At 41.1% G+C, this 26,844-nt stretch overlaps 1 protein-coding gene across 6 annotated transcripts in view; it reads right to left on the bottom strand.

The window, feature by feature from the left end:
- The window catches only part of sobpa (sine oculis binding protein homolog (Drosophila) a), a 44,965-nt gene that overhangs the window by 17,792 nt on the left and 329 nt on the right, over nt 1-26,844 (bottom strand). For 2 of the 6 annotated variants that reach the window (XM_069172945.1, XM_069172948.1), the window contains exons 2-5: nt 9,888-10,008; nt 8,122-8,331; nt 4,892-5,043; nt 2,921-2,944 (exon numbers count right to left, since the gene is read on the bottom strand). In XM_069172945.1, coding sequence (XP_069029046.1) covers nt 2,921-2,944; nt 4,892-5,043; nt 8,122-8,331; nt 9,888-10,008 — 507 coding nt within the window. Of the gene's footprint in view, nt 1-2,920; nt 2,945-4,891; nt 5,044-8,121; nt 8,332-9,887; nt 10,009-23,246; nt 23,746-26,844 lie in introns of those variants that run through there. The other 4 variants (XM_069172946.1, XM_069172950.1, XM_069172947.1 and 1 more) reach the window with 3 other exon arrangements.

Genomic DNA, 26,844 nt, shown 5'->3' with positions numbered 1-26,844 from the left:
AAATGAATAGCTCCGATAAATGCAGCGTTTATGGAGCTCAAATACTAAAAAAAACTGTCACATGCAAACCATCATCTGTGGTGGTGATATTTCACCATCACAGATAAGACTGGCGGCATTTGCCATGTAACATTCGATTTTAAAATGTGAGTCAACAATATCGATCCAAAGGGATTGTCCAGCACAGTAACTACACCATGTGGTAACCTCAACTGGACTGAGTTAAAAAAATTTCCCCTCGGGGATTAATAAAGTAACTACTTAACCTAACCTAACCTACATCTAGTTTAGTTCTTTGTTGTTATTCTAAGGGCATCACATGCTGCTGTTTGGTCAAAGCCCGCCGGCATCTCCGAGACATGAGGAGGTGTCTCAGGTGTAGGCACCAAGACTAATTGATCAGGGTCAGAAAAAGATCACGGTTTGCGGTACTTTACTTTACGTATGTTAAATACTTTACATAAGTTTACCTACGTACATTACTTAAAATAAATCCAAGTTGAGTTTTGTTTTCATATCGACATGGACACAAAGTTTCATCCCTCCGAACCTCATTTCAATGCGGACTTCCTCCCTTCCATCAACCTGACTTTCTTCTGTGAATGGTGTGGTCGTGGCACCGATGTCATTATGAAAATCTCCGAGGCACCAAGTGGGCCTTGAAAGAATGGCAGTATTTGACGCCCTGGGAATGAGGCCGCGCTCACCAGGCTATATTTACCCGTTAGATGGCGAAAAGATATCAAGTATAAGATACAGTTTGTACTATAGCTAGTGAGATGGATCAGGTTATTGTCTCTCTCAGAACTAGTTTTTTTTTTTTTTTTTTTTAAATGTGCTGTTTAACCACGTTGGAATTTAAATGTGTTCATAGTTCATACAAACGGTCACACTGGAAGGCTCAATGGGACACAAGTGAGTCACTTTGCACATTATTTTGAGACTCCAGGTGATGCCAGAGTTTAAAAATGTTAACTTTTTAAGGGAGAGCAATGCAGTGATGGGCAACAAAGTTCAGTACTTTTTTTAAAGATTATGTTTTGGGCATTTTGCTTTTAACGGATCACTGAAATAGAAAAATGTGGGTAAAGGGAGGAGGGGAATGACATGCACCAAAAGTCCAACCAGCCGGGAGTTTAACAGGCGACTCAGATGCTGAGCACATTTTTAACCATGTGGTTATGAGCCCTAACTACTCGGCCATCGAGTCTCCCCTTAGGGTAGTTTTTATTTGGTGATCATTCATACCTGTGGAGGAGAAGATTTTTATACTCCTACTGTCTGGATGTCCGTCATGGTCACAGAATACAGTATAAATGCAGCTTAAAGAGCCTGTTATTCTACTGACATAAACATTTAAAACATTTTCCATGAAATTAAGAGAGACAGCTCTCAAATGCTGCAGCTTTTCTGCTTATAGCTGTGCTGAAGACATCTAAATTTATAAATCGTGTATTGGGACCATTAAACGACTCATAAATTAAATGAGTTAAGAAAACACAGACATGGTGCAGGTCCCAAGTTGTGCAAACAATGTACAGCTTTAAAGGTCAACGTTTTGGAAGAGCATTTCTGCCACTTGAGAAAATAATCCACCATCATTTTTTTTATTCATCTGGTAGAATTAGTCGTCCATACAAATACTGTATGTGCTTAATTTTCAAAAGGCTACCACTCAATACTGGTTAACCTGCTTTATTAGGCTCAACCTGAAGTGGAAAACGTAATTAAATTTTACTGCATTAAGCGATTGAGTTCATGAAGTGGTTTTGAAGAAGCAGCACACTGATTACATCCTAAAATTAAGCAGTCAAAAGGTGCTATATTAAGGTATTTTGAAGTATTGGTATTATAATAAGAGTTCATTTTAGATCACCAGCTGAACAATAAGTCAGAACTTTGACTTCTTACCGTGTCAGAAGTCAAAATGTAGATTTTTTTTTTCAGTTTCAAGTTTGAACTTTTCTATAAGTAGTGGAGCTGTCACTAAACTGAGACGACATGCTGTGAAATATCTGGCAAAAGTCTGGGGCGGGTTAACGTGGAGAGCAGCGAGAGAATTTGTATTTTTTTTCTCACCACACATGACGACAATATATTGCAGCTCTATTATGAACAAAAATGCCATTATGTATGTCATATAAAGTCAAAACATAATGCAGAGATAATGAGGCTGACCAAATGTCATATCTGAACTAAAACAAAGTAAAAATGTTCTCTACAGAATGTACAGGAGACTATTATACTTATAATTAGCTATGATATACTGTGATATACTTTATATATAAAGTTTACATAAACTGCTTAGACAAGGCCCCTTGATTCACAGCAGGGAGCTTCCCTCACATCAGCTTTTTATTTGATGTCATGTGACTGATCTCTGACTGACATGGAGCTGCCTTGTCAACTTGTTTGTATGTGAAATGGCACAGACCTGTATTTGCTTTTTTTCTGACCTCCTCCGGAGCTCAAAGATCGAAATGAAAGAACGGTTCAAAAGCTGTGTTTTGATGTGATTTGATTCTTCGACCTGTCACATGCTCGACTGAGAAATTTCACCGTGTCAGAGACTCTTTGACATCGTCACATCACTTGTCATCCTTTCAACATTTAGTACGATGAAAACTACAAACTTACTATAAAAGTAAATGAGCTAAAATGTTAAGGAAGAAAAATGAAAAACATACTATGAGCGACAATACAGTAGACGCAAGGTTCAGCTTGATTCTCATGCTTTGGGAATAAAGTGTCAGAAAAAAAAAAAAAAAATTGGATATCATTAAGGGAAATGAAAAGACATACTCTTAGTGCACCCCTGTCTGCTTCCTGCTTCAGTGCAGTGCTTGAAAAGTGATTATGTTTGGATGAATAACTGACTTCAGGACAGACAAGCAGTAATAGTAAAACACGTCATACTCACGGCATAATTCCTTATATATCCCAGCTTTGGTACAAGAGAGAAAGGAGATTGTTTAACTACAGTCACTGGGGGGAAATGAGAACATAATGACAACTGATATTTGCTGTCTTATGCATCACAGTGACCAAGACATTCGAGGAAGTCGATCGCCTGAAGGAGTTTTTGTAATAAAATCCATGATTTATTCCTTATGGTTTCTGGATGAATGTATTATGTATAATGCATTTCATATTAAAGCCAAACTTGAAAAAGTAATGACAGGGTTTTCAGATTGCCCTTTTGAAACAGTTTTGTTTTTTTTTTTGGGGGGGGGGGGGGGGGGGGGTGTTAAAATGACCTTTTGATGTCTCGAGTCAGAATTTAGGGTGATGATACAACAGATAAAACAACCTTGTCACAGCGTAAAGACTATTAAAAAGTAAAGTAAGCTTAATTTTGCTGTCGTCTTATACAAAGCTTGCCTAATGATAAAATATTTTCTGGCTCTCTGTTCAAGCCAATAAAACAGATACAGGAGCTGCATCTCTGAATGGAGCCTTAACAGACAAAACTAAGACCTACAGAACATATATGTCATTTGTTTACATGTAATATACAAATGAAAACTGTAATTTTGTGTGTAAAATCTTTCACTTTTGTAAAGATTTTAAGTGCATTGACCTTTCAAGCAGCGCTGGAGATAACAGTTTACTCTGACAGCTAAATTAGGATATTATCTACTCTCTTTGGACCTTTGAATTTTTCAGCCTCGCATCTGTTCAAGTTCTACAATATTTGCTTCAAGGCAAGTTGCACTAACATTTTCCATATCCAGGACAATAAGATTACAAAGGGCTAAATGAAAATGTGAGGAGAAATTGGACGCTGAATTGGCACAATGGAAAGAAGAGGATCTGTGGGAGGGTGGTGGAGGAACTCCTATCAAAGCACCTGAGCTCAGCTGCCAAATTATACCAATTACATATACAATGTTTACATTTTTCAAGATTAGCATCAGTACAACTAAACCAAACTGTTTCTGTTCCCCCAGACATCGAGCTCTCTACTTGCCCAAAGTTAAAGAAATTGTTTCACATTTTGGGAAATATGCTTAATCCATGAAGAAATGTCTAACATCAAATAATTCCCTGTTAAACCACCAATATTTTTACATTGTTGTTCTTTCTGTGAAAAAGTCAAATAGAAGGCAGATTTTTTTTTTTAAACTTTGGAGAAAACTACAGCAATGTGCAAAGCAGCTCTCGTCAGTGTCCTGAAGCACTACAGAGACAGTTATTAAAAACATCGATCCAAAAGGTTCTAATCATTCAGTGTTCGACCGGAGCGACCGACTGAACTCAAACGGTGAATATTCCTCACAGTCCCCAGCTTCCTGGCACTAAACTCCATTTATAATTCTCGATATTTTAAAAGTCTCCTTGCTGAATGTCAGACATGAACGCTGACTTTAATGAATTTTATAGTCTTTGTAACTGATCTACAGTTTGACGTACTTCACATAAAACGTTCTAGGCCTGTTTCGGGCAGTTTGAGCCGTTGATTACCGAACTCATCAACGCATTTAAACCGTTCCCTCAGTGAGTGAGCGTCTCCCTGCAGCTTGACTCGCAGCTTTACTGTACTTTGCTGTGCTAACCACCTCTCGGGGTCGAGCTGCCGTCGTATCACAGAGATCAGAGAATAGTAGCGTATTTCCCAAACTGCTGAACTATTCCTTTAAATGTTAAAACCTTTTCAGCTGATGAACACGATTTCCCAGCAATCGTTTCCTTCGTGGCAACAAGTGTTTTATAATATATACATTTATTTCACGCTTGTAATTTGAATTTTTGGATTTGTCCATTTTCTATGGTCCTACGGGCCTCACTGATGATGATGATGACCGTAGATTTGTGTCTCAATGTACCTGCAAAGCCTGTTAAAATATGTTACATTAAAGTGTGCGGCTGATGATGAATGAAGGGACTTCACCTTGTTTCTCTTGAAATAAGCTCTGCGGCAGGCGGCGAAGCACTTCTCGCTGCAGAAGCTCTTCAGCTCGCTCCCCATGCTCAGAGAGTAGCGTTTGACGCCGATCTTCTGGCACCAAGCGCACATGATCTGCACATTGGATGCATCTTCATCTAGAGGGAAAGAAACAGAAGTGAAAGTGAGGATGGACTGTTTACACCCCGGGACTTTAAAGTGCACATTCAGGCCCAGGAGCCAAAACAGATAATTCCAAATCTTCCATTTTTTTTTTTTCTAATTCTGTGGCCAGTGTCGACATTGTGTTATACGTCTATCCTTATTCTGATTAGAAAGTATGTTATATACTAAAGAGTCCTTGGCAGAGAATAAGCATGCAAGAACTAGAAGTATTAAACACAGACCAAAAGGGATTAATTCCACTGATTAAGCCCAGCTGCTGGGCTGGTTAAATCTTTTCAAGATTCAAGCCACAAAACCGCTGCAGGATTTATAATGAAGCCCTGCCATGGGTAAATGCAGCCGAACCAGATGAGCCAGGGATATGGGAAAAGGCCTATTTGTGGCTGTGCTGTGTGGGATTCAGAGAGCACTAAGAGGAAAGAAGCATGTATACTGATGATGCTGAAGATGACACGTGATAGAGGGTGTCGTCTCCTCTTCAAATTATGCTCATAGTTTGTGTTAGCCAATATAATTGTCAGTAAAGTGAGGTTTGGTTCACAGCGCAATACATTTAAAATAAAGAAAACCTTCTCTCCAAACTCGATTTTTTTTTTAAATTCCCAAATTATTCATGTTGAGGCCACTTTAAAGCCAGAGAGAAGGAAGAGGAGGAAGAAAATAAAAACATGAGGGAAATAAATACATAAACAAATTTACTGAGCAGCCCACAATGACAGTCACAGTGACAAACAAATATTCACATTAAAGACAAGACCGGGTGATAATGGAATCCACATTAAAGAGACATTCAGTTAGAGTCATTTAGGGGGCACTGAACTGTGTGGTGACTGAAGACCGTCTGTTAACTGGTGTACGTTAATATAAATTGGCACAGTTTTCACTCAATTTAAAATCTTATATGTATGAAATAATATAACTAATATAATATTAAGTATAGAAAAGGAAAATACTGGTGGAATTACAATGACAAATACTGAGTAGTATTTGGTGTATATTTGTATGTTAGTGGGCATTTTTGCTGCAGAGCTCTGGCAGTAAAGGTGGACTGCAGCAAGTTATCAATAAACGTGCACTATTTTTTTCAGTTGATATGTGCAAGTGTGTGGATTTACGCCTCATTCAATGCAGCTTTGTCCAAATTTATGACCTGAGTGGGAGGACGGCAGTAAGTTTCTTGCTAAGTCTAAGAGAAAGCACTCTATAAAATACATTTGTAGGACCAAAAGAGTACCAAGATCTCATCTGTCTCTTAAAATGTCTATATAAATCTGCATCGGATCGCCACACATTCCTCTTTTAATCCTTCTTATTCAAAGAAAAAAAACATGTTTTGGACAACAGGCAACGGCAGCCTTTTGTCTACCCTTTAATTTAAATGTACCGTACGAAGCCGCGGTGTTTCTGTGTGGTCAGTATGGGCAACAAATTATTTTAACAATCCCTCAGTGCCAGTGCAATGTCTCTTCTGTGGTAAAGTGTGACTGCCGGTGAAGAGCTGCGGGCTTTTAGTGCCGTCGCTGTTGAAATGAGAGAGATCCTCCGAGATTCCCTCCAGTATGTCCCAATTATCACATTATGACTGTACGCGGGTGTGAGGGTGAAAAAACGCAGGCCCATTAGTCTTTCACCTCCTTTCACCTCCTTATCGCACGCCGGCCGGGCTTTTCACCTCTCGCGGAGCTTAATGGATCTACAGGGCCATCAGATTTTAAGTAAAGACTAACTCACAATTAAGGGAATAACTCCCCGGGGCCCTAAAGACAGCACAGTGGACCCAACATGCATATTTTATGTCTTTCCTTCCCCTCTGCTCTGTCATTCCTACAGTCTCTCTGCCTTTTTGTGTCTATCTGGATCGCTGCCCACTGCAGTGATAAGAGAAAAACAAGAAATAGCATAATTCTGAGCTGACTGGGTGGGTGGATCAGGGTTTGAACGCCGCTCGAAGAAAATGCGAAAACCGCGGCACAATGAACAGGATCGAAAGGCAACATGAAACCACAACATTTCTCACAATATCTCAACATTCGCACAAAAAAAGACATCTCGAGGTTGGAGTTGTTTTCGCCTAACCACGTCCTGGCACCTCCTAACAAGCACATCTCAAAACACTCACATCTGCATGAGGGGGGAAAAAAACATGCCAGTAATTATGCAGCCTCCGTACTAAATGCCACCGTCGTTCGCCGTACCTGCACCTCAAAAGGTCCTTTGTCGGATTTTGCGGGGGCACATGAATAATTCAGAGTGTGTGTGGAGGTGGGGGGTAAGAAGGGGGACGAGTTGAAGGAGGTGTCGGGCCGGGTGGTTAGTCGGCGCTGGGCTTTAAGTGGGACCGCACCATCTGTTTCCCCGCCTAGGCAGGGCCAGCAGGGACTCCTCTTGGGCGATGCCAAGGCGGCTCGCTCCCTCCACCGGGGCGTACCAGCCTCCTGTCCGCAGCAGACGCAAGGGATAATGAAGCCCAGTGTCTGGCGGAGGAACGTGGACATTTCCTCAGAGAGTTGATGGGGTAATATTGACACTCGGGCAGGTGGAGAAAAACAAGGTGTACAGCAGGTAGCTGGCTCATTAGTCGCCTGTCTCTGCCCGGCTCTCAGGCCGTTGGAAAGACTGAAACTTTTTAACAGTGTGCAAACATTCAGTTTTCATGCTAAGTGCCGGAGAATCGGCAAGAAGGTTTATGTCTTCAGTGTAATGAAATCAGTGCCGAGAACAGCTGCGGATGAAATCTATGACATTTCTCCTTGCGTGTCTGTTTGTTTGCATTTCGACATTTGGGTGAATACATCAGAGACGGGCTGAAGATGACCTTGATCTTTTTGGAAAAACTTGAAATGTAACTTTGCCCGTAACATAAAAGCTGAAAACAGTTTCTACACTTCATGAACTGGCTCTAACGTGGGCTGCTTTTCCCATTTGAGGAAGTTTCATATTGTATCATTTACTGGGGAGTTATCATGTTAAAAATGTTTTTCTTGACAAACAACTACTTTACGATTCATCTCCTGCATTGATCCCTCCAGAAATGCGTCAGTGCTCTGTACCTGCAGGGGGCTTGATCAGTGGTGGGGGGATCATGGGGACTATGATGGGCAGGTTGCCATGCTCCTTGGTGCTGGGCGTGGAGGTGGACGGCGTGGTGGAGGGCTCTGTCACTCCGTTCCTGGAGGCTGGCAGGGACAGGGAGCTGTTGGCTCGATCCAGAGAGCCTTCGCTGTTGTCTGCTGAAGCTGGGAGTTTTGGCAATGAGTTTTCTAGACGAGACAAATCGAGCAAAATAAAACGTTTACTGACCGACTGATGAGTGGCACTTTACTGCAACTCCTGTCAATATGATAGCTCTGAAACTTCACTCAATACTTTTCATCATAGAAGTGATAGTAGTGCTTGTTAAGGTCGGTTTGGATAAATCTATGTTAAAAAAAAATCTGAACAACTAAATGAGTTATGCTGCACCATTCATGAGTTTGACATTAATACATGTAACGTGAAAGATTTGCTCGTCTTGACAATCCCTCAGAAAATGATCTATTTACTTTGCAATGCCCATCAGCTTCTTCTTCTTTAGCAACTTTCAGCTCATTGTTTTGGTTGTACAGCTGCAACTCTAATGCTTCGCTTCAGTATCACTGCTTTCGTTAGGATCATTATCACTGCACCAAGCAGCTGTTTACAAATAAAAAAAAAAAAGTTAAATACCACCAAAAATGTAAATACCACCAAAGGACACACAGACAACTATCTGCTGAACACATGCAGCAGCTTAAATGCTGGAAAGTTAAAAGAAGAGTAAACACTGGCCTCAGATTTCTCAAGTGGACACCCAATAAGTCCAAATAAATGCATTGATGGTCCACGTCTCGTGGATGTGTAAAGCAATGTTGGTCCACAAAGAAAAAACATATTAGTTACACGCTAAAAACTAAAACTGTGAGTTGCCTGTGTTTGAGACTGGGTGGTCAAAGAAGGAGGTCATGTGATGTAGTAGAAAGAATGACAGCGTCTGCGTAGGAAGGAGGATGACGGATCAGACAAAAGACTTTCCCCCAGGAGACCGTTCAGGTCCGGGAGAAAGAAAAAGTAAATGTGTGTTTATTTTAAGTAACAGATTTATTGTGCTGGGTGTAATGGGACTTAGCTAAAATATGCAAACGTGTGTTAATAACGTACTTATTTCAATCCAAATCAAGATCTTTTCCTAAACCTAAGAACGTGGTTTTGGTGCCTAAATCTTCGGAAACCTTGTCTGAGACACCAGCAAGCTTCGTTGAACAGTCCCGTTACCTCAATGCAGGCAAATAGAAAAAGTGTAGGCCAAGAAAAAAAATGAAGTATCTCACAATATGTGAGCAATTTCTGAAAAACAAACATGTTTCGTGCCGCGGACCACCACAGCTGTTACACATTCTGACGTGAGACTCCGTTTGTATATAGAAATAGAAATAACTGTTCGCTAACATGATTCATGAAAGTTCCTAACTGGACTCCACCCTCTTTAAAAACAAGACGCAAACATGTGGAAATCTGTGATAAAAACGAAACCGTTTTAACTTTGGAGGTCTAGGTACTGAATACCGTCCATTGCAAACATTACTCACTGTGAGAAGTTGTTTCAAAGCACAAAGACTTCTCACACGTCAACATATATAACATGCGTTTGCCATGTTTCGTAATCGATTCATGAGCACTTTTATTTCCACTAATTTCAATATCTTTTTTTTATGCAGGACATGATCCCCTGAAATAATGAAGGAGGGCAGCCATGCATGAAAAACACCCCAATGACAGAGAGTATGTTGGAGTCGTGTACCTTTGAGGACAGAGATGTGATGTGGCGTCTCTCCGATCTCCAGGTTGTCAGAGTCTCGCAGCTCCACCTTGTCGTAGCCGTACCAGCCCAGCAGCTCATTCATGGTGTTTTCTGCAAAACTCTGCAACACAAACGGACGGCTGGTGAATTTCACGACAAAAAAAAAAAGAGAGTTGCAGTGCACTGTGCTACAATACTAATGAGCAGCGATGAATTCAAACGGTAGCAAGTCAAAGGGGAGGAACTTTTTCACACATCAAATGTGAACGTTAGAAAAGCAAACATTTGGAATAAGATGAAAACAAATGAAGTTTAAGGTCACTTATTGCAAAAGCTAACGCAGCAATCTCGTACTCTGTTGCGTTTCTTGCACCGTTCCTAAGACCTTCACCAGCTCTTTAAATGTGTGCATATTTCTCCAACTAACTAGGCAGAGATATTGCGATCCCCCTCCAAATTTAAAGCTGCGTCCAGAGTAAATCACGATGTGGGTTTTCCCCTCCAGGTCTTTTTCATAAGTACAGGTCAACCTAATTGGAGCCAAACTCCCGTCCAAACGCTGCAGTGTGCATCCAGCTGAACTAATGGCCCCTATCAGGACACAATAAAAGAGGAGGATCTTATCAGGGTGTAATAAAGAGAATGGGACCCGTATCACAGTCAATGTAAAACAGAAACCACAGCACAGTCAAGAGACAGAAACAGCAGAGACAATGGATTGATGTGATGTTTAATTAGGTTTCATTTGAAATCTGCACCATTTATTACAGCTGATTGGTTGAAAATGTTTTTTCTGCATCATTGAAATGACACAGGTGTTGGCACTGACTCATTCCTGCATATCATTGGATGCTGAGGAACTGAAGAATACTCCAAAGATTGATTATTCAGTGGGAACTGACATATTCTATTTACTTATAAATATATATATATATATATATATATATATATATATATATATTATTTGGTTTATGGTAAAAGTTTTCTTTATCGTTATTCTCAGTTGGCTTCAACACTCAACCCAACTTCAGCTTACAGTTTTCCCATTTTGTTTCTTCTTAAGTAGCACTAATATTGGTCAAATCATCTTATCCCAAATTAAATATTTAAGTGAAACAATCCCTCATTTTATGCAGGCCTATTTAATGTCATATTTCTTTAAATGAGAATATTCTCATTGTGTTGCACATTTTACGTAAAATTGACCTCGAATTTAAAATAAATTGTAGCGGATCTGAGCAACATCAGTCACGACTGTTATAAGATACATTCAACAATCAAGGAAAAGCGGCTCATTTTCTTTCCCTAAAAATAGCAGCTTAATTACAGCTGTCAATTGAATATAAAGGAGGTTAGCCTAGCTTAGCACAAAGACTGAAAACAGGGGGGGAAAGCTAGCCTGGCTTTGCACAAAGGCAACAAAATCTACCTCCCAGTTTGAGCAATATACTGTATATTGCTTTTGATTAATCTCTAGTACAATCAAAGCATAAAAACGTGGGTTTTATGGATGTAATACACCACAACACTACTTCGTAGCTGGATGCAGGTGGATGTTGTCCTGATTTGTGAGTTGTTTACCCCTTTTTCCAATCTCAATATCCTCATCAACTCTTGGCAATAATGTCCAACTACTGCTAAATTTAATTGATAAATATCACTGGTATATAATAAAGTAGACACAGTACAAGTCTAATAACAACAGAGAACCCAGTACATTAATACATCACAGTGGGAAAAAAAACAAAAAACAAATCACAGCACCATAGAAACACAAAGACAGTCAAAGAGCATTACAGCAGTCACTGAGCAGTAAATAACATCTCACAGCAAACAGACAGTCAGAGTCCAGTAAAGAATAAACAACATGTCTTGTGACAGGGTGCCTCCCTCGTTGCTTTGAGCAAAGCAGTAAAGTCTTAACAGTCTCCAAAAACACAGACATGCAGGGTGCTTGTGCATATATATATATATATATATATAAAACTGAGTGCAGGTGAAACATTAAAGTATTTCCTCCGTAGCAGCACAGTCAGTAAACACTGTACTCAAAACAAAACCATAACCTTGCTAATGCATGCAGCCCATTATCACCATACATCTCTCAGCTGCAACATTCCCAGAAGCGTCTGATCACTGAACCGAAAACTACTGGAAATGGTTCTGCTGTCATTTGGCTCTACAGCGTGGATGAAAATGTTCTGGAAACAGATTTCTGACTGAGAATGAATCAGCTGTAATTATTTGGTCTGTGTGATGAAATATTAGCCACAGGTCACTAAACTATGAGCTCAGAGGGGACGCCGGCACTCTGAAGACATTTTTTAAAGATTTTCTCAAATTAATGCCACAACGTTTGGGCCCTATTTTTGTAGCTTTAGTGCAATTTTACCTTAAAATTGTCACCAGAATTGCATTGCGGGAGCGCATGTTAAAGTAGACATCGCTTCGCTTCGCTGCGTAACGGGGAGTTGGCGTAGCCAGAGAGATGGCAAACAAACTCGTGGCTAATAAAAAAATAAAAAAATAAATACGGGAATTGTTGGGTTTCTCTGTATAACGCTGTAAACTTCTGCTGTAAGGACTTTAATGTGTTACGTGCCATGATTGTGATTTGGCGCTATATAAATAAAATTGAATTGAATTGCATTCATAAGAGTCAACAGACGCGGGACGCAGAAGGTTAACTAACCACTGTCGGGCTTTTTTTTCCGACTTACTATGACCTTACAATGTCATGTCCCGACGGCGATGCAAGTGCTCGTCATACATGAGCGCTAGAACGTGTCGGAGCTGTCGCGTGCTTAAACTCTCAGCTGATGAGGAGTGACACCTGCTGGCCTCACTCGGTACTGCAGCGAGAGCCACACAAAACATACTGGTTGTTACAGCTAATTTCGGCAGGGTTCACGCTGAGCCACCAAAATTCGAGGCGCAAGGACAGAAAAAAGCCCCTCGCACTGCACCAAAATCAAAGATCGAGGTTAAAGGTTAATTTATTTTGCACTCCGACCATATCCATATTAATACGCATACAGTGGAACGAAAGGACGTTCCTCAGGACCAGGGTGCAAAGATAATTAGAAAAGGATTATAATAAATAAATGTGCCACTGTGTCTGGGTCTGTGCTGGACCAGGTAAAACAAATTGGCCCTTATTAGACCTTGTCAATTAACCAGCTGGGTATCCCTCAAATGGGTGTAATACAGCCAAGAGTCCACTACAGGGATGTTGTGTCAGAGTCACCTGGTGCCTCGCCAGAAGGTGTGAAAAGTACACGCGTGTATGACCGGGGTGGAAGAGGGAGGTCATGTGACGGACGTCATGTGATGAAGTACAATGAGTGATAAAGTTCGAAGGAGGAAGTAGGAGGTGATAAATGAAAACAAACACCGGAAATTCCTGTGGACGTCTGGTGTACACGAAAAAGCAAAAGTCAATGCATATTTACACACCAGTATGTTACGTACAGTATGTATTATATTTAACTTACACAATGTACATTAAGTAGGCTAAATTACATGTGTAATGTTACTAAGGTAAAATTCCTTCTTTTAATCCAGACCACGATCTTTTCCTTAACCTGAGCACATGGTTTCTGGTGCCTAAACGTGGCACTGACGCGGTGTCGTCCAGTGGACCGACGGGGCTATTAGACGCTTTAATAGCTTGTAGAACCGTATTCCAGGTTTGCGAGGACAAACTGAATGTACTGAACTGTACAGTGCATCGCCACCAGCTCCAGTTGAAACGAACAGGGCACAAGTCAGTTAATTATTTTGCCGCCAGTCCCACTTTACTGTGTACATTATCTCTTCACGGCAGCAGCAGTCACTCATCAGTCACTTCATCAAGCAGTTAAATGTCAATTGCACGCAGCTCCTGTCGATATACAAGAGCCAGAGCGATCATGTCAGAGTGGTTCACTGCCACCCAGCACATCCTCCGACTCTTCGCTGATCTAAATTTACTCGTACATTATGTGCGTCTGTTGTCTGAGACAGAAACAGAAGCACCCAAAATAAAATAAAAAAGGGCAAAAGCTATCAGGTGGAAAATTCCCTTCCTCAATTTTGGATCATGATTTATGCAAAGCCAAGCAACAAAATGTATTGGCATGCAAGTGTCCTCCACCACTTCCAAGAGCAATGTCAGATTTGGAAGCGAGGGAGAAGCAAGGCGTCACGCAGACACATTCAGTCAATTTAAAGCTGCACCGGGCGATCCCGCATGGGAGGGAAATGTATTTGAATTTCAACAGACGTTAATCGTGAAGGGTGATGAGGAATCAGTACGTTGCACTAAGCAGGTTTGTGTCTGTCAGCTACATTGGTTTTCATACCAAAGAAGTCAGAAAGAAAACTTTGGTAAATCCAGATTTCCAGCCGGAAAGGAGCTTTGAAGGGTCCATTCGTGTTTTCCTGTGGGTGGAAAAGTGACCAAACCCGAGACCAGAATTTATTTGGAGCCAATAAAGTGAATCTATTCGGTCTATGTGTATTTTCACAATAAAAGTGCCCGATGTAAGCTCTGAAAAAAGGAAAGAAAGAAATTGCTTGAATGATCCTGACCCAGTGCGGCCTGCAGACAACAGGTTGGTCCACTGACTCAATTACTTGATACAAATTCAATCAACAGAGCACCAACACAAAGTGCAGTTTGGATATATTGCTTACAGTGGTTTTATAGTAAGGGAAATACAAGTGGAATGAGCCCCCCCCCCCCCCCCCCCCCCCCCACACACACACACACACACACACACACACACACACACAAAGACACACACACAGACAGACACAGACACTTGTTTAGACAGAAGTATCTCTTTGCATATTTGAGACACCGTGGCACAGTATAGGAGTGAGAGGCAGATTTCTTTCTTGCTACATCAGCACATTTGCTCCATTTCTAAGCATTTTAGAGAGAACTTCCTGATGTGTTGTATTTGTATCTCGGAGTAGTAGCCCTGAACTCGGATCGGTTTTGCCTCCGCTTGCTTTGTTCATACGGAGCATGTTGTTTCTGCTGCACTCTGCAGAAGTGCCTGTGCCACAGTTAGAGGAGGGACTCCGTCTAAATGCTGGGAAGGAATTAGTAATGAAGAATGACAGGAGTTATTGATCTGTCTGTTATGAAATACCACTGTGGCGGGGTGGTCAGTGGGAGGATGAGGCACAAAAGGTCGGGCGGCCCGGCTCGAGACGATGACAGGTGAAGTCAAAGCAACCTGTCGTGGTGACGAGCGACATCGTGCACGCACGTCGGTGGGCACGGCAAACACTGAACTTCAAGGTTAGACAGCATCCGCATTCAACCCGGTGTCACGGCAAAGCGTGAGATAGCCACGCCGGTCCGCTACAGCAAAACGTGAGGATAGCCACGCTTTGTGCTGTCTAGGCGTGAAAGTTACACGTTTTGAAAAGCGCCGCTTACACGTAATTGTCAAGTGACGCGGGGTCATGTGACCAAGGTCCCACAACAAAGGGCATTTTTTGGTCAGGGAGGCGGGAGGAGGGACAGCTTAGTGGGAGGATGAGATTCGGATCTAGCAGGTGACAAAGATTTTCATGAGTAACTGTTTGTTTACAACCACCAACCGTTTTCTTTCTCCTGACCCAAACTTTAGGGTTTTTTTTCCTAACCTCAACCGCGTGGTTTAGCTAAAAGTTTAATTTTCTGGTAAATCCTGGCTCCACGTATGCAGTAGGTTTCATTTTACATCCAGTACAGGAAAACATGTAATTGTCACGCCAAGACAGCGCAAAGCGTGACTATTTCACGCTTTGCTGTGATACCGAGTTGCAGCATTCAACAATGAAAGCATTTGCAGTGATTATTCACAGTAATTTAAGCCTAATCCGAACCCTAATACTCTCCGTTTGTTTTTGTTTTTTTAGCCGCAGAGGTTTTTAAAAATGATGATGACGGCTGTTAATGAGGACAGCTCATGTTTGCAGATGTAACAACACTTCTGCCTGAACAATTATGAGTGACAGCAGTGCCCTCTCTGCCTGAAGGTTCCTGGAAGTCACATTTAGTGCACCATCCTGAGCAGAGCTAAAGTTAGGGTACAACAGCTATATATATATATATATATATATATATATACACATAAGCATGTTGTCACCCATGGAGACGCATGTGTCTTCTATTTACATGTTCTCTCGGTGTTCAGCAGGGTTTCCTTCTAACTTCCACATACATGCAGGTCAGATTAACGGGACACAGTAAATTAGGACTGTACTTTATCATTTTCAATATGGATTAGTTTGCTGATTATCGTTTTCTGTTAATCAATAAATGTTTGGACTATAAAGGGAAGCATCTTCACGTGTCTTCTCTGTGCAACCAAAAGTCAAACACCTGAGATATTAATTTTGAAATCACATAAAACAAAGAAAAACTGAAAATGACACACAAATGAGAAGATGGAACCAGGAGTTGCCTTGTTTTTGCACTTTAAAAATGGCTGGCGTTACTGATCAATTAGCAAAAGAGCTGCTGATTTTTTTCATTTGTTGATTGGTTGATTGATTAATTGACTCGTTGTTCAGGTTTTACACTCGTTCATAGATGTGAATGCAAGTGGCCTGAGCAGGGTGTTTCCGAGCCTTAGACACATACAGGACGAGATCCTTCCCACACAATTTTCAAAATAAGTCTAATGATAAATAAAAATCTAAATAGAGGAGCAGAAATCAGTTTTGGGCACCAGAGTCACAATACAATCAGTGAAAAAGAGGCAGAGCTCTGACAGGCTTAAAGTGCACACACTGGTAAGCACAAGTGCAGCAATTAGCCCAACAGCAAGGATGAAACCTTGAGAAGCAAAAATCCTCCAGGAGAAAATCCTCCTTTTGAACAAATGACTTGGAGCATAACCCGGCCTGAATGTACTCCTGAGTAAAACGGATGTAGCTGTAAAATAAGCACAAAAACACTGCATCTCTCTGTGTCTCCCTTTCCTTCTTCCATCCTGTCCTCTGTGTCACCCTACTACTTTCAGAAAGTGGGAGTATTATTAAGAGTGGAATCTAATCCTTGTTGGCGGCTCATCAAAGCGGCGGCACCAACTTTGGCTCTGGGTGTGCAGGGGAGGAAGAGGCACAGTGGCAGCTACAGATCTCTATGTGTTACACTGGATGTATAGTCGTTTTATCTGGTTTAACAGACAGAATCTCCGTTTATCAGCTTTAGTCACAAAGGTTTCTCAGAGCCTCCAACAAAAACTGAGGTCAACTGGAAGTAGATTTCTTGGATGAAGCTGCCAAAGTACAATTTTTATGTATCTAGATAGAAACGTTCCAAAACGGTTTGGCCATACGAAGGTGCGACCCGGTATCACGGCAAAGCGTTAAAAAAAAAAAAGACACGCCGGTCCACTACAGCAAAACGTGAGCTAGCCACGCTTTGGCCTCTGTAGGCGTGACAGTTTCACGTTTTGTAAGCCTGAAACTTACACGCACATACAAGTAACATAACAAAGAATTATGTAACCAGGTACAAAGGACATTTTTCAGCACTACTAGGAGGCAGGAGGTGAGGCCTGGTGGCATGAATCAGAGGGGATAACCATGTTTTTTGTCTGTTTTACGTTTTGCCGTGATACCGGGTTGGAAGGTGATACGAGTTACTTCATCTACCTCTGGTCAAAAGCAAAATATCTTGACAATGATTAGACATATCTCCATAAAACTTGAAGTAAATAATCATTATCCCTGGAGGATGATTCCTAATTTTGTTGTTAACACTGTATGACCTGTTAAACGCTGCCTCAATCCACGACCACGTTATCTTGGTTAATTAAATAGCTGCATTTCCTTAAAATCTGTAAAAAGAGAATCAATCCCAAAGAAGACGGGAAAAAAGCATTTATCATTTATTGAGTGTTTAAGTGTCCTGTAAGGTTAGTTATTGGAAGAATAAATCATTTTGAATACCATTTGGATGGAGATGCGACTGTGTGGGCGTAGCTCAGACGAGCGCAGCTGTGGTCACCATGAACAATCTTCTACAGCACAAATTTTAAAGTTTGCCTATTATTATCATCATAATTAAATGCCTCAGGGCCTACCTCCTGCAGTATATTGTAATAAACTAAACCATTCGTTAAAAAAAAAAGAAAAAAAAAAAAGATTTAATGTGGGGTGGATCTCAGGATTCACCATCCAGCTGTTATGGGGTGCAGTGAATATTGCAGTCTTCAGGGGATTTTACACATCATCCTTTGTCAACAAATCAGTAGCAATGGGAGCGAAAAGACTGAATAAATAATAATGACAGCAGAAACTGACTGAGTCATTATACAGCCTCAGATAATTATATGCTCTATTTAAAACAAGGATCTGTTACTTTTGAAAGAAGAAATCTCTCTTTTACAAATGAGAATTGAATTCATGAGCAATGAAACACACGCTTGCATACTTCAGTACATTCAGTAGATCTGCCGCTACAGTTTTAACTGGCCTGGTAACTTACAGTGGGAAATATCATCTAACTGTAGATTCACATAAATTACAACACTGAATTGGTTTGCTGACTTTATGACCCCTCTGTACTTTTACTACTTTAACATTTTAGCAATTATTATTATCCTGCATGTGTATGTTGTGGCAACAGGGGTCGCTGTTGAGCGAAAACACGAAAACAACAAAGTCCTGCTTTAAAATCCTTTTAACAGCTGCACAGGATACTGGCAGTAAGAAATGCCAAATTCTTTCCAATGAAGGGCCAAAAATTAATCTGGACCAACGACCGCGGATCAAAGATAAATATTTATTTTATGTGAAATTACATGTCGTTCAAACGTAAATCAGGAGAGACAGAATACCTTCACCCTTTATAGATAAGACGTAGGCTGATGTGATTTAATGGGGAAACTAGACGACACTATGCTGTACATTGCCATAAAACCTGTATTCTGTCCTTTTTAGTTTCACAAAATTACAGTTCGTAGTCATTATGGTTCGGACTTTACAGATAAGGAGAACAAGACCGAGCTCGTCAAATGCCGTGGTGGGCCAAAACAAAGAAGGAGCTGACCAAACTTGGTCCACGGGCCCCAAATTGTGCAACTCTTCTCTAAGATATGGAGGACATGGACGGATGTAAAATGATGTACGTCCATTACTATTGTCCTCTTAATATTGTTGTACCTGCTGACTGTCAGAATATATAAGATACCCGACATGTTTTTCGAGACCCTTGATTTTATTCATTTATTCATTTAAATCCGTCATTCCTGAATTCCTCTTGATTTTGGTCATAACTTCACACAGCTGTGTGCCATGTTCAGGATTGATTCCCTGATTTAAACGGACTCAGACTTATTAAGTGGAGGAATAACCACAGAGGGATGAGAGCAGACGCTGCGTTCGGCTGCGTTCGGCTGCTCTCCACCTCGAGCAGCAGACAGGAGTTCGCTACCTCTAACACACTGAGTGGCCACTTTATTACTGTACACACCTTCGTCCAGTGCAATCGAATACATCAGCGCTTTAATAAGTCCTGCATTTATGAAGCTTATCATATTCAGCCGACACTCTGTCAGAGAGGAGCCAAACCGCAGGGTCACTTTGAGCTGTCGAACTGGATCACATTTTTCAAAAGTTTCTTATATTTTGATCATCAACAGACATCGTTCTTGAGTGTTTACTTTGTTTTACTTTGGGAATCCTCGCGCACATTATAGTCATCTGCGGATTTGTACAATAAAAGGCTATTAAGTGTCATAATTTTATAACTCCCTCTGCTTCTTTTGATACCATTGTTGTGCACCGTGGGTTGTGTGTCACACCGTATGATAATAAACTTTTGTCGTATTAATCGACACTGTCCAGAAGAAGAAGCCATCAGCGGTAAAACACCAGTGCTTCCCCTCTTTGAATCGGTCAGTTAAATCCAAAATGGTAGCTTTTACAGAGCCTCTGCTCTCTGACAAATTCACATCTAAATCTGCAGGATTTAATTGGTGATGTGCTCACAAAGACCTTTAGTGTGTAGCGGACACTTCTCTGCCATATTTTCAGCAGCTGACACACAACATTTAGGATCCTGCTTCTGTACGGTGTAATCTTCCCCCTTGTTTCCCTCCAGTGAGACCCAGACATGGCCAGTAGGGCTTGTGGTAATGATGATGGTGGGAATTGGATACCTTGTGGGCAGAAACCAGAGCAGGTCACAGAACACCGTGATAAAATTCCCGAATCCACACGCCAAGTTTCCCTTTGCCTCCTCCTCCTCCTTCGTCTCCACTTTTCCCCTCCCCTGCTCCCTCTCTCTCTTTCTCCTCCTCTGCCTCTCTCCCTCTCCTCTGCTTTCATTTCCCTCTACTTTCCTTGATATCTGATCTAGCAGAGACACTCGGGTTACAGTTTTTACAGCTTAGCCAGCCCCAGCGCTGTATACATTCCTTTCTCCCCTGTTTCTTACCCCTCTCCTCTCCTCTCCTCTCCCCTCCATGCCCACTCCTCCTTCTCCCCTGATTACTCACCGGGGCTTATTTTACCGTGGCGCACATTAAGCAGCCAGATGAAGGAAACACTGTCAGACTGTTTGGTTTTTCAGACGAGTATGATCCCTCACAAGGGCACATTGTGTGTCTCTGTGCATGGTTTCAGTTTTGTTTTTTTTCCTCTGGCTTTGGTCTGAAATATTGAAGATGAGAGAATCTAAAGAGGAGAGGGGAACAAACTTTGTGTTCTGAACACTTGGAACGGAAGAATATGAACGTTTTATGCAGCAAATCAATACATTGAATTACAGGATTTACTGTTTACTGAGGGAAGCTACCATCATGCAACGCTGGTATAATGTTAATTAACTGCAGTCCTGCATGGTGCAATGCAATGCTAAGTCCAGCTTTATATTTTGCTTTGTAATACTGCATGCAACAACCTGGTGCATGTCATATTAACAACATCCATATTTACCAAAACCAAATTTCACGTATTAATAAACGTATTTTCAAAGTTTAAGAACCTTCAATCAGTGTCAGTGTCTTTAATGAACTCTATAGACATCAGCTTCGGTGAATCTGTATGTGATGCAGAGGGACTTGAAACAAGTTACAATTGAAACCTATTTAGCCTTTTTAAAAGTGTTTTGACACCTTAACCACATCTGCTCCTCCAGTTAGTCACTTCTACTGGTGTTGATGGAGATATTGGACTTTTCATTGGAGACCGTTGCCTTTTCCACCGCAGAACTCTATGTCTGCTGTATTTTATAATGACATATCTAAAAATCCTCAGGCTACTGACATTTTTATTGCCTCGCATATCAAATCGTTTAAAAAAAAAAAAATAGACAAATTAAAGCTGCCTCCTGTAAATGAGATGCTTGACGGGCACGTGAGCCCTCCAAAACATACAAGATGTCAATTCTCTGAATCCTAAATGATTACTCATGTCACACAATATTTCATCTAACAGCAAAACCTAGACCTGCACGTGAAAAGTCACTTCAGAGTGATGACTGCCATCACATAATTATTGTGATAAATTATCAGAGGAGACATTCACTGTTGTTTTTTCTTTCAATTTCAGGTTTCTAAATAGATTTCTGCCTGATAACTTTGCTCTGTCGACAACAAAATCAAACCTGCTCGTGCCTAAAAATGCCACTCAAAATGACTTTGTCCATTTAAATGCACCACTGAGACTGCATACCCTCAGTACTCTCCTGATAAGGAAGCAGGAAATTTCTCCATGAAGAGACCCCCCTCCCTGCATCCCTCCCTTCTGTCATCAGGACCAGACAGTGAGAGGATGGGTTAACTTTATTCCTTTAGGTACTAAAGAAAACGACAAATATTCCTAATTTCATCACAAGAAATGTGTTTAACAAGCTGTTACTGAATGATCTCACCTTCCTCTATACCGCCAAAGCATTTCAGGTGACAACCAAGGACAACTCAAAGAATTAAGACTTATCTGTTCAAGCAAATACTTAGAGTACAGTATTTTGCATATAATTTGTGGTAAATTGTGCAGTATTGTTATGATTTACTGCCTGTTTCTCATTGCCATATGATGATAATAATAATAATATTAATAATAATAATAATAATACATGCATCCTTGGCAGCTAAGCTCACCAACAAAGCCTCTACATTTTTAACAATAAAATCCACATTATTTTTGTCCTTTTTACAGTAAGTAAAAAGAAGCAGTGACACATGAGCGCGGTGGATGTTTTGGAAGCGAGTCTACATACAAAAAGGCTTTTTTTTTTTTTTTTTTTTTATCCCAGGGTTGTTTCAGGACTCGCTCACAGCCAGCACCCTCACGTTTCCTATGTCAGCCCTAAAAAAAAAAGATATCTCTATTTCCGCGGTTATTCCTGGTGTGATCACCTGCATATCCATCCCATAACAGCAAAAAAACAAAAAAAAAAAACACTCAGCGTTCCGGGGTCTCCGGCCAAATGTGTACAAACAATGAAGAGATGTAGACAAAGCGGACACACAGCCTGCCTCTCTCACACACACACACACACACACACACACACGCATACACACAAACGCAAGGGCCACTTTCTTTGCTCCACAATGAACCGCTCAGAGCTCAAATATCACAATGTGCACCGAGCAACAACAACAAAAAAATAGATAAACATGTGGTTGAATTTGGGGGATTGAACCGTGGAGGCCGAACACGGGAGACAATGTGCTCCTGTCGAGTGCGTAAAGCTCACAGACTCACATCTGGATCACACGCCTCTGGGTCGCTGGTCAACACATAAACACACAAAAAAAAACCACACATCTCGACTCGGGAGGCAAACCCACGCAGACCCACGAAAAGCACCGCGGAGAGACGAGTGTTCCCCCATTGATCTGTACTAATTATGCACATTGGCTGCTCTCCCCTTGCGCCGTAGTATTAATAGTAATAGTAGAAGCAGTGTTGACGCCTTCACTGACGCACCGGATTTTCCATTAACTCCGGGTAAACTACGAAAGGCACGGCACAGAAAACGGCGAGATTGTGACATGAAGCGACGGGAACGCAGCATTCCTTCCGCCGATTCAAAAACTTAATAGTAGGAGAGTAGCAGTGAATGGGTGCCGCATCCATTGTGCAAGGCGGTACATTGGCAGGGTGCGCAGCTGAGGCTGGCGTTCAGCGTGGATGTGACAATGGAACTTGGGTAAAAAAAATAACAAATCACAAATCAAAGTTTGACTACCACGCAGCCGATTGCACTTCAGTGCATCGTATATTTCCACTGAGGACGTCTGATTCGTGCTTCAACAACACACATGCATGCTTCCCCACAAGCACTCCACGCGTAATCACATGCAGCTGGGCAGAGACCCCCTTTTTTTTTTTTTTTTTTTTTTTTTTTTTTTTTACCTTCATCTCTTCATTTATTTCCCTTTTCACTGGGTGAGCTGGCTTTCGGCTTCTTTTATTTTCCGGAGGTCTGCCCTCTTTTTCCATCTCTGCCATGTTTTCTCTGTGATACTTCTGTCAATATTTGCGGTGAGGAGGGGAGAGGAGGGGTGAGAGAGAGGCAGCAGCAGCTGTTTACAGTCGCCAGACGGCGGATCTCCTGCAGCTTTTCAGCGGCCCGCGCGACGCTGGTGATGCCGCCGAGGGCTTGCGGTCCCCGGCTAAGTCAGCCATCTTCCGCCCGCGTATCCTCCACGGTCCGTGCGCCAGTGGTGAGCTGCCTTAGTGAGTCAAAGGAGAGGTTGAGTGAGGGGAAAAAACGAGACAGGGGGAGGGGCGTCCGCTGAAACATTATATGACGCGTTGATGATCCGAGGTTCTTCTCGCTTTCCCGGCGGAGTGCAATCAGAGCAGTCACATCCACTTAGCGCGGCTCCTCCACGGTGACAGTCTGCCAGCGGCAAACAGGTGCCCGCACACAACCGCCCAGCCTCTTCAGGGGAGTCAGGTGTTGGTCAGAGTCACATTTACCCCTGCTATTAACGACTGACTCCACTGCTGTCGTCATTTAATTCACCCCCCCCCCCCAAAAAAAATAAATAAATAAATAAATCTAACCTGAAGGCAAGTAAGTTCCAGAGTTTTTAGTACAGGAAGATGCAGGTATAAAAGGGTGGATTGCCTTGCTCAATGACACTTCAGTAGACCAGATGTTGCAGGGTAATTAGGTCTTCTCAGGTAAGGAAAAGAGCATGTGAGCACTCAGAAGTAAAGCTGCTAAAGCGTAAACCCTCTGTGGTGACTGAACCATCTTGCTTAAATGAAAGTTTCCCTCTGTTCTTGACAGGGTTGAGTTTTCCTCTCAGGGTCTTTCTTCAGGTAACAATGGTACAAATGAGCCTACAAATAGTTTTAGTTTACTGGTCTCGGCACGGTGAAGTCACACATGTTTGCACAGATCCTACAGGTCAGGTTTTCTTATTTTTTTTTATAATCTGAGATTTAGAAGAGGTGAGAGATGCAACAGAGTTCCCATGAGGCTTTGCTGTGAGCAACAGTCCAACAGTTTAATGTAAATCAATTCAGCTGATTCATAATGTTTTTTCTTTACTGATCAATAATGCTCACTGGAGTTGTACCATCCATTACTTTAAGGTCAAATGTTTATTCTAATAAATCATACTAGGTCACAATGATTGATTTTATTGTTCAAACACATGCAGCTGTGAAATTCATACATGATCACATTCGCACATGATCTCCACATGTCTGTACATACAGTACACATGTATTTGTTATATAAGATCATGAACATGTTGAAATGACATGTGATGATGTGACAATCTCATTACATGTTGTTTTCTTGTCAGATTAAATTCTAAATAGTGTTATTATTGTCAGACTCAGGACTTTTTATTAAAGGATTTTTTTTGTATTTATTTTTTTGCTTTGGGCATGAATTACCCGTTTTCACCTGCGAGATACATGCAGACCTCTGACTTAAAGTGGAATTACAATGAGGGGAGCCGCTGAGGGTGCCATGTGAGGCCGCTCATGCCATAGTGACATCCATTCGAGCCGGAAAATCAGCAGGAACAGGAGCTGTGAACCGTGATGCGGGGTCAGGCTGAGATGACTTGTGTATTACAGCGCTGCTCTCGGCATGCTTTGCAAACCAGCAGCGCACCTGCTTTCATAAGATCCCTGCTTTTTTTTTAATCTGTTCCTCCAGCTACAGCAGCTCGCCTCAATGTAATTTAAGTGCAAGGCTCTGTTCTGCTGATGAACTGAGCAGAAGCTCCCCTCTGAAACCAGCACCTGTGTGAGTAACAAACTGTGAAGAAAATGAAGAACATGCAAAAAAAAAATTAGTTTGTTGATTCTAAGATGCAATAAAACATGTTCTATCTAAATTAATCCATTGCATTTTTGGTGCAGTTATAGAAAAGCTAAAAGTGACTCTTTATATACAAAAATGGATGGATGAAGTCCTGACACGTCAACGTTAATATACAGTGTTTGTTTTGTGAGTCTGTTCAGTAGAAGAGGATACAGCTCCACGGTGAAGCGGTCTTTGACAGACTTTCTCTCCAATAAAAAGCAAATATAGGAGGAGTCAATGAAAGCATTGTTAAACCACTGCGAGGGCATTAAACCTCGTCATAGTGTGGAACTGTGATATTGTCACGATGATTGTTTTACATGAATGGAAACATGAGGTGGCTTGTCTACATAATGTCAACAGTTTTGGTTTGAATAGATATTTCCATCATTGCGATTCAAAACCAAGCACGTGACATTTCAATGTATGCTTTGTCACCTGATATTCGCCAGAATAGAAACATATAATGAGACAGAATTTGAATAGTTGTCACCAAAAGCGTGTACATAAAAGCCTAAAATCTCACTGAATGGGTTTGTTGGATTTGTAGTAATCTGACTTAATGAAACATGCAGCTGTTCCCAAGATATTTAATGATCTGACAAAAGCAGCGACAAAATATCAGATGCATCAAACTCCGGATCAGAGTGAGTGTAACCGCCTTTAAATATACTAATCTACAAAGAAATAAAGAAACAAACAAACAAACAAACAAAGATATCAGAATAAAGCATTGCATAACACCAAGGGGGGACTTTCCTACAATAACTGAGGAGACTTCATGATTTCTAATGACCAGATCAGTGCTCAACCTCTTTCAGCTGATTTGCAAATGCGACAATAATAACATTCACAGCAAACAGAAAGCAGATGGGTCCTCACATTAGTTGACCACAGATGCTCTGAGACTCCCAGAACATATAAACTATCTCCCTACAGAAGGTAAACTGACAATTAATCTTAACATCATTTCTGTTTATAAAGACAAAGTAATCCAACTGCTCAGGACATATCAACACAATAATTATTTGCCACGCAGAATTTTGTGATTACTCGTCATATTTAGTTGTTTAAACAGATTGAAGAACACTTTGATTTGAGGTACAAGCAGCAGGTGGGAAGTTCTGCTTTTAAATCAAGACTTTTCTGTTTGACTTTTAATATATCAAATAATTACTTTATTTCTTACACTGCAATGGAAGTTTTAATCATCATCTTTTTTTTTTTTTATTAGCTTATGTTAGTATTTATCTCTTTATTTTCCAAATTAATCTTTGGGAAATCTGCTTGGCTGTGAAATTTCAAACGACACTGTAATTCAAAGTGCTCTACACAAAACATAAAAGATATCAAGACAAAATTTAAATGTAATATTCGACAAAATATTAAAAAAAAAAAAAAAGTACTACGATTGTTTGACTTCACATCTTGTCCTTTGTAAAACTGACGAAAAGACAAGAAATTTTAAATTACCTTATTATTATTTTTTCGACCGGAAGTTCTCTTGAATGAGGCGTAGCAGCCGCAGACGTCATCGCGTTACAACGACGTAACGTGATTACGTGAGTAGAAATGGCTGCGCGCAGTGTCAGGTCGTGCGTCGTGAAACACGTTGACATGAAGTCTGCCGGGTTATGCAACACGTGCATTTATTTATTAACACAAACGCGGTACCGG

Source organism: Embiotoca jacksoni, unplaced genomic scaffold (genome assembly GCF_022577435.1).
Source record: "Embiotoca jacksoni isolate LCO1_2020_lvr unplaced genomic scaffold, fEmbJac1.0.p SCAF_57, whole genome shotgun sequence".
Taxonomy (NCBI): Eukaryota; Metazoa; Chordata; class Actinopteri; family Embiotocidae; genus Embiotoca; species Embiotoca jacksoni.
Note: the sequence above shows the minus strand (reverse complement) of the source record. Positions and strands in the feature narration are given on the sequence as shown.